Raw genomic sequence first — 14,436 nt, 5'->3', positions numbered from 1 at the left:
CACAATGATCGACTGAGTGCTTTACTTATGAAAACATCACATCAGCCTTGTGGCATCCTCTCTGCCCTGACTTCCTCTGGATGACTCTGACCGAGCCTGTGGACACATTACACCCAGAACACACTGGCACCATCTCAAGTCTGTCGTTGGTCGGCCTCTGGCTCCGTCTGTGGTCTGAAGCCAAGAATAATGCTGTTGACCTGCTGGAGTGACTGAAGTGGTGCGAATCATGTCTGTCCAAACAGATTTAGTTCTGGTGTCCCTTTCAGTCTTTGTCATTATTCAAAAGGGGAAAAATCTGCTGTTATATGTTAGAAATCGTCTTCAGACTTCACCTCAACTTGCCCACTTTACTTGAACTCAAGTTAGTGACTTCACCAGAATAACTTTTGACAACTGCCTTAGGAGATGTGCATTTGCATTGTTGTGGGTGGTTTATGTAGATGGAAAGTGAAGTAAATTCCTTTTTTTCCCTAATGGAAGCACAGCTTGTCTTGCGGCTGCTTTGTATTCGGGCCTATTTGCAATTATTTTGAGTGAAAAGACGTCACTTTCTTTAACAGATTCAATACTGACTGATTGATGTTTTTGTCTGTTTACATGTTGCTAAAGATTGCTCTTTTGTTCTGCTCTCAGGGAATATCTAATGCGGTTAGGAAAGTGTGACAGATATTACGGTTAATTTACTTTTATCTTAGAATTTGAAATTGATTGTGGCAGTGACTAACTACTTCGCTGACCTAATGGCAGCAGGCTCTGATTAGTGACTTTCCTCCATTTCTTTTGCATGTGCATTTATGTTATATTGCATGTTGTTAAGAAACCTCATCCCCTCCAGAGGTCAGTTATGACATATCTTTCTGTTTTATTGCCGTTGATATGGAGCTTGCCAAGGTTTAAAAGAGATACAAACTGTCGGCTGTAAATGTGTCTATCCGTTTTGTCTTTTTTTACACAGACCAGGTGGACGAATACACGGTGCCTCAACATAAATCAGCTCTCAGTGTTTTAGTTTTTCCAACATCCTGCTTCCTGCTGGCCCAACACAAAATGTTAAATGTCAAGCAAACACCAAAAGGTCTCATATCAGACTCGTCTGACCCGAGTTCCTCAACATGACTTTGAGCGGTTGGGTGTTCTGAGTGCTTGCTTTTCATTGGCTGTCAAATCAGGAAGTTCTTAGGGACGCTGACTGATGGCGGTCTGTCCCTGTCTGACCTGGAGTTCCTGAACCAGGCTGGTCAGCCGGTTCATAGACGGACAGAGTGGTGAACAGAACACCAGCTCCTCTGGAAATATCGAATGCATCAGGCGCCGCATTTTAAACCCACATTTCTGGATGTTAAATCATATCGGCACTGTTCCGCAGTTTGACCCTCTGTGCTCTTTCTTTGTCCAGACGGCAGAGTTGAATCGGTCTTTCCACAGCGTCTGCCCATTTTAATGATTTGCTAGGCTCGGTGAGTCATGAATGAAGGGGCGAGTTCATTGTTGGGATCCAGTTGTTTGAGTCAAGCTCTGGAGTAGAGAGAGGCCAAAGAGTCCTTTGTCTTGATACCCAAAGGCATCTTAAAGTCAAACGGACGTTGGAGCGTCTTTAGCTTCTGTACTGTGATGTTTTTTCACAGTGGAAGAGAATATTTACGGCGTGTACAGTTACAGAAGGGATCAAATCAAATCCTTCACATTAGACTGAAGCACACTCTCTCACACACACACACACATACACACACACACACACACACACACACACACACACACACACACACACACACACATACACACACACACACACAGAACACACACACACACCTGTTGTTAGATTCATGAGGAGGACGAGGAAGATATGGAAGGGAAACTTCGCAGATTCTCAACCGGCTCTATATCAATGCAGTGTGGCTACTACTTGCAAAGTTTCCCTTGAATGATTAAGACTTCAGCCACATTGTTTTGGTAATGAATGCAACTTATATCCAAACTCTCTCATCTCTTTTTATCTGGCCATATTGCATCAAGGTTAAACAGATAGATAAGCATGATTTGCGAAGCGTTCCCTCGTGATGCTATGGCCTGCCATTTTAAGCTGAAAAAGATAAATGCATCCTAATTGTTACCTCAGTGTTGCATTGCCAATCATGATCCACCCGGAAACAAAATGATATTTTTTAAAATACAAGGCAAATTCGACGATGGACGAACTCAATCTCAGCTTCAAATTTGTGAATTCGGATGATCCCGAAGCCCTACAACGTAGCATATTAGCTTACCACTAGCCTTCTCCTAGCATGCTTGTATTCTAGAAAGCGGCGTTGGTGAAGTGTGGGATCAGAGAGGGGTGTTTTCCCATTCCTCAGACGCTGGACTCGGGGCAGCTCTAAGTGATTCACTGAGGAATTTGTTTACTTGTGGCGGAGCTACAAATAACTGCAGGGTTTATATATGCCAAAAAAAAAAAAAGACTTCCCTTCCAGGCAGCCATACAACATAAACAGAGCTGCGAGGGGGAAATACTGGAGCGTCTTATTAAAGCCCAACCACTACACATGTTCCACACGGCCACATGGATCCCATTACTCACTGAGGAGCATTTTTTTTTTTTTTTTTTTTCATCAGGCCCCAGCTCCTTCATCCCCAATTTTGGAAATTTGTCTGACTCTGACTTGAATGGATCCTAAAACCATGTTAATAATCATCCGTCTCAGACTGACGCTGTTTGAAACTGTGCAAGAGGAAAAAGGTTGCTCTGCGCCGTCGAGGCTGACCGTGTTTCAAGACAATGTTTGGCACGAGGCCTAAGTCTCTGTGTGCTTGACCCACAAAACAAATTATCCACGCCTAAAACCTCTGTCGCTAACGTGTGTGTATGATATGTTATATGTGGCCTATTCCCATTTATTTGTGTGCATTTGTATTTGTCTCACCACTTTTTTGTCTGTTCCCCCTTCAGGCATTTGGGAACGCAAAGACAGCCCACAATAACAACTCGAGTCGATTTGGCAAGTTCATCCAGGTGAACTACCAGGAGAGCGGCACTGTGAGAGGGTAAGGAACCAGAGACGAATGCTTCTCATTTTCCTAAAAAAAATAATGATGTTTTTGAAGTTAACCATTTTATTTTGTGATTTTTTTTTCCAGAGCATATGTGGAGAAATACCTGCTGGAGAAGTCGAGGCTGGTCTATCAGGAGCACAATGAACGGTGAGCACTTCAAGCAGATCACAATCATAGAAATCAAAAACTAAAGTACATATGGTTTGTTAGGAAGGAAGTGGCACTTACAGGAGAGGTCGCTTCACTTCTGAGAAATGCAATATATCATATAAATACTAAAGTAAATATGAGTCATGTTTAAGTTATAAAATGTCAGCATGGCAATTCTTGCACAAACTTGAATTTTGAATCAATCTTACGTGACATTTCAATAGCACTTTGCTGAAAACAATATTGACTAAAAAATGATGCTAGCAGCAAGTGTGGTTTGAATTTTGGCAAGAAAATAAAAGTTAGAGTGCATTTTACTCAGAGAGCTTGTTGTTTGAGTTTACCGAAGTGTGATACATGAAGTGGGTTGAGCTGTAAGTGGAGCTGACACTAATGTGTTGGACCGGCTGGACGGTGTGTGGAGGGTTAACCTCACCATGGGGGGCTCACAGTGGGCCCCCTGCGTTAGCCACTTCTTATTGAGATGGATTGCTGACTCCGGGACCATAATAGCTTGTTTGTGTGTGTGTATGTGTGTGCTCCACGGGGACCATGGTCGCACAGCTGCTACACACTTTTGACCTTTAACCTTTAAGCTGCAGCTAGATGCGGTCAGAGAAGAAAATGCACACCAAGTCACACTCCTACACACAAACAATCTGGGATACCGAAGCTTTCATGATTCTGTTTTCAGATTTTTGCTTTTGTTTTAGCCACATTAGCTTCAAGTCAGAAGTACATCACATTGAAGTTTTAATTAATAATCCAACACATCAGTTAATGAAAGGTTACCTGAAAATATAAAACAGATTTGCCATCGTCAGTTCTCTATTTCTAGTTAAAGTTAGTTTATGCTAACTTGCTTACATTACCCTGCTGACAATAGATCATGTATGCAAGTTAATTTCTGTCGAGCTATAACACCATGTGTCATCTCATAATCCATTTCATCAAATACAAATTGTTGAATAGAAATTATGCAAAAAGCATCATAAACCACCAAGCAGAATTGAGTCAGCATTCAAACACCTTTGACCGAATAAAGAAACTTGCTGATTGACAGTTTAGCAGGATGCTAATTTTAAAGGCTGTTTCCACACTTTTTAAGTAAACTCCGAATGATTAATCAGTAGAATTAAGGCTTTGATGTCTGGACGTTGGCAAATAAGCTGATCCAGATCATTCCATTCCATTTCCATTCCATTTCCCGTAACCTGCTTATCCAGTTAAGGGTCGCAGGGTGCTGGAGCCGATCAATGGGCGAAGGCAGGGTTCACCCTGGACAGGTCGCCAGTCTATCACAGGGCAGACATATAGAGACAAACAACCATTCACACTCACATTCGCACCTACGGGCAATTTAGAGTCTTCAATGAACCTAAGCTGCATGTCTTTGGACTGTGGGAGGAAACCGGAGAACCCGGAGAGAACCCACGCTGACACGCGGAGAACATGCAAACTCCACACAGAAGGTTGTCTGGTAATTGAACCGGGGCCCCTCTTGCTGTGAGGCGACAGTGCTAACCACTACACCACCGTGCAGCCTGATCCAGATCAACCATATGTATTTATCATTGACCATGATTATTGCTTGGCTTGTCATTTATTAATGCTTTAATGCTGCTGAACTTTTGAAAATAAATTTGCGGGGATTGAGGAGTGATGACCCCGTCCCCCGTGGTACTAATGTGAAAGAGGGCCACTCATAAAATGCTCCAACTTTAACAAAACCCAATCTCACTCCAAACTGAATAAAACACTTGGAAGCCCTGATTAACGTCCTGCTGTTGCTGACTGACATTTTAGTATTTAGCGTGGAGGCTTAAAAGCCAATAAGCTAACATCAACCAAGGCTTACTATGTCACTACTTTTGCAACAATTGGCTCGTTAATTGTGAGCTTATTCCCACGCTGACGTTAGGAAGCTAATATGCTAAAAGTTGACATTGTAATTGAGGGCATGCTTAAATGACTGTGGTACAGAAGATAAAGCCATTTTATTTATCATTAGTAGTGGTAAGAATCTAAGAATGCCACATTTGTTTCTCCTTTTGCGATTTGGTTTTGTGTTATTTGTATTTTTTATCTAACAAGTTCAAATGTTTTCCTACTGCTGGAAAACTTGAGCAAATTATCCCTTTCAAGAATCAAATATTTATGTCATATTAATATGATATTCTCAGGAAAAAACACAAATTTTGATTTGTGAAAATTGAAGCTTTAGTTTGTTATGAGTTCAAATTTACTGTAACAAACCATATCTTCTTTCTTCTGTTCTGTTTTTAGAAACTACCACGTGTTTTACTACCTGCTGGCAGGAGCGACAGACGAAGAGAGGGAAGCCTTTCACCTCATGAAGCCTGAAGAATACCATTACCTCAGTCAGGTGGGACCCTCACAACCAGACACAATAAACTTTATTTAAAAAAAAATTCTGGTTTTGTCTTAAACTCGTTGTTGTCATTTTTCGTTTTTTTAATGTCTTTATGAGTTTTTTGCATTTACATGTCTAAGAGTTTTGCGTTGTTTATGTGTTCATTAATTTGTAGAGTTATACGTGTCTTTATTGGTGTCATCTATCAGCCGTTAGACTGATAAACCGAGCACATTTACCTCTGTGTCTCTGCAAACAGGATAAAAGAGACAAATCACGACACAAAGGAAACACATTCCTCTGTTTGTGGCTTTCAACACCTACTATAAAGTCCCTCTCTCTCTGTCACACATACATACAAACAAAACATGCCGCTGTCTAATCTCTGGAGACATGTTTTATTGCAAACCTGTCTGTGTGTTTGAGTTTATTTGATTGTGTATTAATTTGGGTTTTGTTTTGTTTTGCACACACTTTAGTCTGCATTTAGCTTTTGACACATGCACTCACACATCTTTATCCGTACACCACCACTGACAAACACACACACAAAGACTAAAAAAAACACAATCACTCGTCTCCGTTTCTTGTGTTTCCCACAGCGAAAACGAGTTTCACATAACCATAAATCAAAGCCATGATAAGCAAACAAACGCACACACACACATTACATGTATGGAACGTGTGTGTTGTGTAAAACCTGTTGCGTCTGTTCCCTCCGAGCTTTGACAGTAACGCCATGACAACAAGCGACCTGCTCCCCTCCTCCTAAATCCTTCACGCCTACGCAGAAGCGAGCAGGGAATTCCTTCCATTCCTTCCGGCCACTGACGCTCACATGCAAACACACAAACACACATGCATACATCAAAACATTCACACATTCTTGCACTCTGTTCTTATTCTGCCCGTCCCTTGTGTCTTTCTTCATCCTCCTTCCCGTTCTGTGTATTCTGAGGAGTTTACATAAAGAATCCACACTCTTGTGCCGGTTAAACCTCTCGCATGGATTTCACAACGTCTCCTGTCTAACACAACCAACACAACTTGTTTACAGGCTACGTAAACACGTTGGAGTTGAAGCTGTTTTTTCCCCCAGTTATTTATTTTCACACCTTGGCGCTTAATTATTATGACCCATTCTGTATTTTGTTCTTTCTGAGCCACACCTGTGGTATTGCATTTAACCACAAATGTACATTTAACTAGCCAATCATTTCCTCCATTTTTAAACATGATTCATTTAAATTCTGAATGAAAAATCATTTATAAAATGTTTCCTTTTCAAAGTCAAATTAACATACTAAGAAAAACTCTTGCAGATGGTGCATTTAAGGACACCCTGACTGAGTCCTTCTGGCTGCTAGAATGCTTTGCGTTGAAAAGATAGCATGCAAAAAAATTGTTCTGTATAAACAAAGACAAGCAGGTGTTCATATTTATCTGGTAATTAATTACAAATCTCACTTTCAACAGCAAGAGTCTAAAAACCCAGATGGTGCAGCCTTTCCAAACAGACCGGGAGAAGAATTTTAAAACAACAAACTGTTACACCATGCAGTGCAATAGTTACTTTAACATAAAAAGGAGGTCGTACGCTCTGATAGATTTCATATCTCAAGTACGTTCAATGTGCAAGTTTACCCTTGAAGGTAGAAAATCAATCATTAAAACTCACGATACTGTCTTCTTTTAAAACCAGTCAGCCGTAATGTAAACTGAAGCCAATCGTGTTCATGCTTGTTAAAAAGCTGCCGCTCTTATTTCACCCTATCCTGCTTCAATGACTTTATGTGTTCAATCATGACATGTGCTTGTTGTTTAGTTTCTGTTGACATGTTTTGTGTGCATACATCTCTCTTCCTCATGTCTGACTGTGTTAACTTGATATTTGTCTGTCTGTTTGAAATGAATAGAGCTGTGAAGTTCAGCCGTTGCTTGCGTCTTAACAGCACGTCCTTCCATTAGTTGCATATAAATCTCTGTTTAATTGTACAGTGTGTGTCCTCATTTGAATGCTGCTGTCTAACCTTAAACCTCGCCCTCCTGTAAAAACATTTCTGCCTTAACATTTCCAGATGACAAAGTCCACCCATCAACTGCACTGGGACAGTTACTGTGAGAGTGAAGCGGTCAGTATCTCTGTGTGTAACGTCCGTGTGTCTGTTGGAGAAAACCTCACGTAGTTTGTTTTTTTTTGGTCACCTGAGCACTTGCAGATCAAGCCTCACTTTTCCCTGCACAAGTTGCACACTCCCCTCCCTCCTCCCCTCCTCCCCCTCCTGCTCATTTTGTTGCTTTTTTGGGGATATTTCCTGGTTTGGTTCGGGTTAGCGTTTATTTCGGCTTTGTTTTGTTTTTGCTTTTTCCCCTGTTGTGCTGCATCTCTGAGTTATGTTGGTATGTCTAGTCATATCCTGGCCACTGTAGTTGCCTGTGTTGCTGTAACCTGAGTGACTTTTTTGATCATTGACTGCAGTTTTTTATAGTACCGATAGTAAAATCCTCCATGTTGACAATAAGGTTCTAAGTAAGTTACACAAACAAATGTTGGTAATGTTGAGTTAAGACTATTTCAAGTCTTTGACATTTATCAAAAATATAAACATTTTAATTAAGAATTCACACAGGGGCAAGAGAAATGTTTGTTCCACAAGCTGTGACTCTCTAAGGACTTGAGACTTGACTTGGACTTGTTTTCTAAAGACTTGGACTTGTCCTCTAAGGACTTGAGACTTGACTAGAACTTGCACTCTAAAGACTTGCATTAACCCTCTAAAGACTTGAGACCTGACTCGGACTTGCTCTTAAAAGACTTGAGATTGGACACAGACTTGCCCTCTCAGGACTCGAGACTTTACTCAAACTTGGTCCAAAAGACCTCAAAGTACAGTACCTCTACTTTAGTTCCCTGAATAGGACATCATATTTTTGCAGCCACCTGTGTGAGTGTTTGAGTACTGGGCTGAGGTTCAGTCACAGACTGGTCCCATTGTTCACCAGTTAGTGGCTGAGCTCCAGTTTATTTACATGCTCCTTCCTTTATGTTGTCACAGGTTATTTGCCCAAAGACACACCCTCACCTCTCAATCTCTGGATCGGATTCAAATCACACTCTGCAGTAGAAATACTGATTGAATGATGTCAATGATCAGAAAAGTCTTTTGTGATTTGTGTTGGGATTTTTTTTGTTTTTGTTTTGTGGTGGTCATTAATGTTTCTGTTTATTAACTCATGTATGTTAATGTGCTCTTGGATTAGTGAGTTACATTTGATTAATCCATTAATTTTGCACTCCTTCTATCTCAGTAAGTTAACTGTATTATTTTATATAAATTATACTGTGAGATGCTTAATGTAGTTTATATAAATTCTGAATTTGTGACTAGAAAATACTTTAAATATGCAGTAAAAAGGTGATCAGCCCTGCAGTAATGGTCTATATTAGGAACGATATAAGAAGGAATTAATATATATTATTATATAATATATTATTACATGTCGAGAAAGGATATATATAGATGTACTTTAATGATTATTTTAATGTTTTGTTTAATTTACAAAACATTCACACCATCTGGATTCAACAAACACCTTTTTACGACACGGACAGATTATTTTCAGTTAAAGAAGTCTAAGTTATAGCGACTACTTTTAAAATAAATGTAGGTTTTCCTGCTCTAGAAATGTAACACCAGAGTCACTAAGAGGTGAGTGTGAGTTTCTGCCATCAAAGCAGAGAGCGATGGGGCTGTAAGACGGAGGCACGTTGGCGTAAGTGTGAGTCCCGTGTTTGGAGTGTTTGTCTTTCGGAGGCCTCGGTATGTGATAATTATGGCAGCCATAGTGGAATGGGCCCATAAAGCAGAGAGCAGAGCTCACATTACGCTGGGTGTATGAGCAGGGATGGACTGTGTAGTTATGTAGTTACATCAAAGCACGTGGTCCTGGTCTGGGAAAAAAAGCTCTTCCTCTTGTCATAAACAACTAATCCAGATCCAGATTTATCCACGAGTTTACTCCTTCTCATGTGCATTTGGATGTTGGATGATGAATAATAATCCAGCTACACTATTTCATACACAGTATTTTTTTACGACATTATGATTCTAGTCTTGTCAACGAGATCTGCACTTCACATGTATTACATTTGCTTTGTAAGAACTTGTGCATATAAGCGTCTACCTGCATGCATCACTGTTGTTGCATCAAAACACACTTAGCCCGTCGTCCATCACTCAATCAAACACAGGAAGACCCATAAACCGCTGCTCTTCTTAGCTCCTTTTTTTACCAGCTCGCCAAAATTCTGTGGATTGGTTTTAAAGGGGGCCTGCACACGTTCTGCACACCAGACTGGAGGGTTTTGACCCCTGAGCTTCTTAATGATAGCTTATTATAACATGAGTCATTCATTCCGTCTGCTTTAGGCCACTCTGCTGTTTTTTTTGTGTGTCGGCTGCCAAGTAAACAAAAAAAACTATTTCAAGTACCTTTTGTTGGACACTCTGTAAACATTAAAATTATTTGGGCACACTCTTTAGTAAACAGTCTTTAGTAAGTCCTTCATTAGCTCTTTTGACTTTCAGGCCGTCTTTTTTTGTCATTCAGGACTGCTTCACAGTAGAAGGAGAAGACCTGAAGCATGACTTTGAGAGACTTCAGCTGGCCATGGAGATGGTGGGCTTTCTTCCTTCCACGCGCAAAAAGTGAGTCACACACACACACACACACACACACACACACACACACACACACACACACACACACACACACACACACACACACACACACACACACACACACACACACACACACACACACAAGACCGCAATAAGTGTATGATCCACCTCATCGTCCACACTGGAGGAACTTTCTGTTATGCTGGTTTTGCAAATCACCATATCTCTACCTTTTGTACTTCCCTTATTCACACTATACATCAAACTATCTTCAGATACAGTATATGTATATACTGTTAGGATTTGTTGAAAAAGTGACGGTATCTATTTTCTTTTATTATATATATTTTTCTTCTAATTTTAATATCTGTATGTATGTTTAATGTGCTTGTAGCATAAAGCTATGATCTCATTGTGCAACCCTGTGCTTTAATATGACAATTAAATAAACTTTGTAACCAAAAGATAAGAATAACTTTACTGTAATAGTCTATTAAAACAGATGTATTGTGCTTAGAAGAACATATTGTTACAGTACAAACACCTCATTCTTGTTGGCCCCCACATTTATTTTCCCCACCAGCACCTGAACCATGATGGAATTTAAATTTCCATCCTTATTTCAATCAAATCTGCACTATTAAAATCAAAAGATTCCAACTATTAAGGGTATCTGCAGTTACAGATAGTCCAGCAGTAATTCAAACAGTGCAACATCTGTTGAACGTTTCCTGAACTGTTGTTTAGGATCTTCTGCCTGCTGTCGGCCATCCTTCACCTGGGAAACATCCGCTACAAGAAGAAAACCTACAGGGACGACTCTATCGACATCTGTAACCCAGAGGTGCTGCCTGTGGTCTCCGAACTGCTGGAGGTACGGCAAAAATACTGCTTCATATTCTAAATGTGTTTATATAGAAAAAAAGAGGTGGTTTCAAAGTCCAAACATGATATTCCTGCTCTGACTGTGTGTCTTTTTTGTTTGTATTGCCAAACAACAAAAAAAATACTTTTTACAATAACAAAATATGACATAAATTAAGATGAAATAAAACACTCTGGTTTAAATACCTGTGCCTTATGTAAAGGATTGAATAGAGTAAAATGCTTTTGCTTTATTTGCATTTACTTGTACACTAGGAGTCTATCTGTCATTTGAATGTTCTCTTCATCAGACTACCTAAAGTCTCCATAAAGACTGTGTTATCTTTGTCGAAAGGTTCGGGACATAATATGCACATTACTCTCTAAAGTTTCACTTAAATTTCCTTTGGAGACTGAAGTAATACATGAAAACACACAAGGCCTTTATGTTTTAATTACAGGTGACAGTTTGATATCATCCCAGTTATGTGGATTAACTTGTTTTACATAATTGCGGTTTGTGAATCATAAGCCAATTAGATGACTAGGAGACAGTTTTTTTGCTGCTGCTGTAGATTTTTTTAACGCACTTCTTCAAGCTACACACAAGTACTTAAACACTGTCAAAGATGAAAGGCAACCTGAATGAAAAGTTTCACATATCAAAACTTCATGATGATTCAGGAATCTGTGGTCACAGAACACATTGTTGCTATTACTTTTGAGAAAAGGACAGACATAAATACATTGAATTAAATGATGGGTTTATCGTCTTTTCAGTGCAGATTAAACTCATCTCACTTTTTCCCTCGCTGTCATCAGGTCAAAGAAGAGATGCTGTTTGAAGCTCTGACAACACGGAAGACAGTCACCGTCGGAGAGAAGCTGATTGTTCCTTACAAACTTTCCGAGGTGAGAATCTCCTCCCCATAGTAGTTTGAGCATTAAATATCAGGGCACATATGTTATGCTTGGTGAAATGACACATGTAAGATAAAGAAAAGCGGCAACATTTAAATGTCCAAGACAGGAAGGGACATTACAGGTGATAGGAAAAACAAGTGTGATACTTCCCTGCTCTGAAGTAGAAGTGTTCCAGGTAAATTGACCAATGGTGTAAGTATTTTATCACTTCCTGTTAGTATAAAACAAGTAATAGTATAATCTGGTAAGTAATTTAGTGATTAGTGTGTGGCACATATTGTATTATGTAGTATTAAATTAGATCTAAATATTCAGTGGTATGACTGAGCATTTTTTTAAAGTTTAACTAAAGTATCATACTCATAAAGCGTCTAAAGGCATTTTGCCAACTCAACAACGGCGCTGCAGCCTCGTCTCTTCAGTCTGACCCGGCCGTGTGTTTACAGGACAGCGTGCACCAGGACCGGATCTCCTCCTCCTGCTCTCTCCTCTTTCAGTCTGTGGCCACACATGAACACACATGTGCACACAGTCACACCGGCAAGCACTTACAAACACACAAACACAGAGTCCTTCAGTGTGTTTAGAGAGACAGGGGAAGGCATTTCAAGTCCCTCTACAGTTTTCTTTGAAAACAAACACATGGTCACGGTCTGCAGATGAGAGACTGAGAAAGGAGAGGGAACAACATGGATACACACTGTAACATGCCAGGCAGTTAGAATGGAGATGTTTTTACACATGCACACAGATTTTTTTAGCACTCAAAGTTCTCATTAGGCCTAAATATTTCATTTTCCAGTAATGCCAAATGTTAAATATTTCCAGCACACGTACAGTAAATACAGTTAAATCATTCACAATAGTTACCCAGTTCTCAGGAATATTTTACCACAAACTCTCCCCAAAAGATTTCTGCATGTGACACATACAACCTCATAATGGCCTGTTGGATATTTAGGAGGCATTTCAAATGAACAAACAGTGATTGTTTTGGTAGCTCACTGGGTGGTCTCTGTGTAAATATTGCTCCAACAGCCACAAACAGTCTCATTGCCTGTTTAACTGAAATCACACACTTGAAAACCTCAAAGAAATCGGAGCGTCTCTGTAATGAGTTTTCTGTATTTGGTCATAGTTAGGAGGCAGTTTCTGTCTGAACGCTTTTAGTCCAGCTTCCTCTAAATAATGAAAAGCTCATGGGTCATTAGACCGCAGTACGTATGAGGTTCAAAATTCTGTCCCGGCTCAAAGAAGGCATATTTGGTCTGAGGTTAGCTAAAAATATCCTTGTTAATTATTTAGAAAGAAAAGAGATTTCAACTTTGAGTGGCCACTTCATGGTTTGTTTGGTTTTCTGAACACCACGGATGGATGACCTTTGCTGCAGCAAGGTCAAATCTTTCCAGCGGATATGGGAATTAGAAGGTTTTTTTCCCAATAATTTGACAAGGAAGCTTTTGTCGAGTAATCTCCCTGCTTATAAAAATAACACACAACAATGATCCAGCACTCTGTTATTTCTATATCTTCTTCTATATCTTCCAAATATTTAATGTTTTTCCAATTGAATATCATGCTGGTCTTCCCAGCAGCAGAGCGGTTAGTATATACAGACTATGTTTAGCCTATTAAAGCTAATATTTCCATTAGGGCATGACTGAAATGTTAACATTCTGCAGCCTCGTTCCAGCAGCGCTTGACAGATCACACTGTCTGTGCCACACTCGATGTGTTTGGCGAGTCAACCTGATGTGTTAATGACATTAGTGACATCCAGCTGTGAAGCAGCGCCGCCTGCCAGAGCCGCCTGCCAGCACGTCAGCGCCTTCTGGGCCAAAGTTTCAGTAGAGAATATGAACGCTGGAGACGTATTTGGGCAGTACGGTTGTCTGGTTTTCTCTTGTTTATCTGGATTCTTACCTTTGAGAACCCATTATACATTTTCCAGTCAGAGCTCTGAGTGCAGTGGTGGCTGACAGTGAGGATGTGATTTATACTCAGACTATAAATGTTTGGACATAAAGGAGAAATACAACCGTCTGCACGTCTTGACTTCTTTTCATATAGCTCTTATTAAACTGAGCCAGGGCTGTCTGAGACATTTTGATCATAGTATGAATCATTTTATTTTCTATCTGTAAATGCCTCCATTCACTGTTTTTTTTTCTGTACAAAAGTGCAGTGTAACAAAGCCCAGCTCTTATGTGTAATACAGATGTGTGGAGCTTTGAGAGTGAGCAGGTGACTGGGGAATGATGTCAAACCTCTGGCTCTGCACTAATAGGTGTCATAAACTTTCCTTTGACATTTTGGGAGGAATAACGCTTATTTGCTTTCCTGCTGACAAGATCGATACAACTTTCGCGTGTGTAGGGTCAATTTGAAGTG

At 40.1% G+C, this 14,436-nt stretch overlaps 1 protein-coding gene across 1 annotated transcript in view; it reads left to right on the top strand.

Annotated features, from left to right (window-relative positions):
- myo9aa (myosin IXAa) overlaps positions 1-14,436 on the top strand; it is a 112,068-nt gene that overhangs the window by 56,629 nt on the left and 41,003 nt on the right. The window contains 7 exon segments of the mRNA XM_054609584.1: positions 2,948-3,042; positions 3,136-3,198; positions 5,488-5,587; positions 7,654-7,707; positions 10,187-10,284; positions 11,005-11,131; positions 11,944-12,033. Of these exon segments, the coding sequence (XP_054465559.1) occupies positions 2,948-3,042; positions 3,136-3,198; positions 5,488-5,587; positions 7,654-7,707; positions 10,187-10,284; positions 11,005-11,131; positions 11,944-12,033 (627 nt within the window).

This window comes from Anoplopoma fimbria, chromosome 2 (assembly GCF_027596085.1).
Source record: "Anoplopoma fimbria isolate UVic2021 breed Golden Eagle Sablefish chromosome 2, Afim_UVic_2022, whole genome shotgun sequence".
Lineage (NCBI taxonomy): Eukaryota > Metazoa > Chordata > Actinopteri > Perciformes > Anoplopomatidae > Anoplopoma > Anoplopoma fimbria.
Note: the sequence above shows the minus strand (reverse complement) of the source record. Positions and strands in the feature narration are given on the sequence as shown.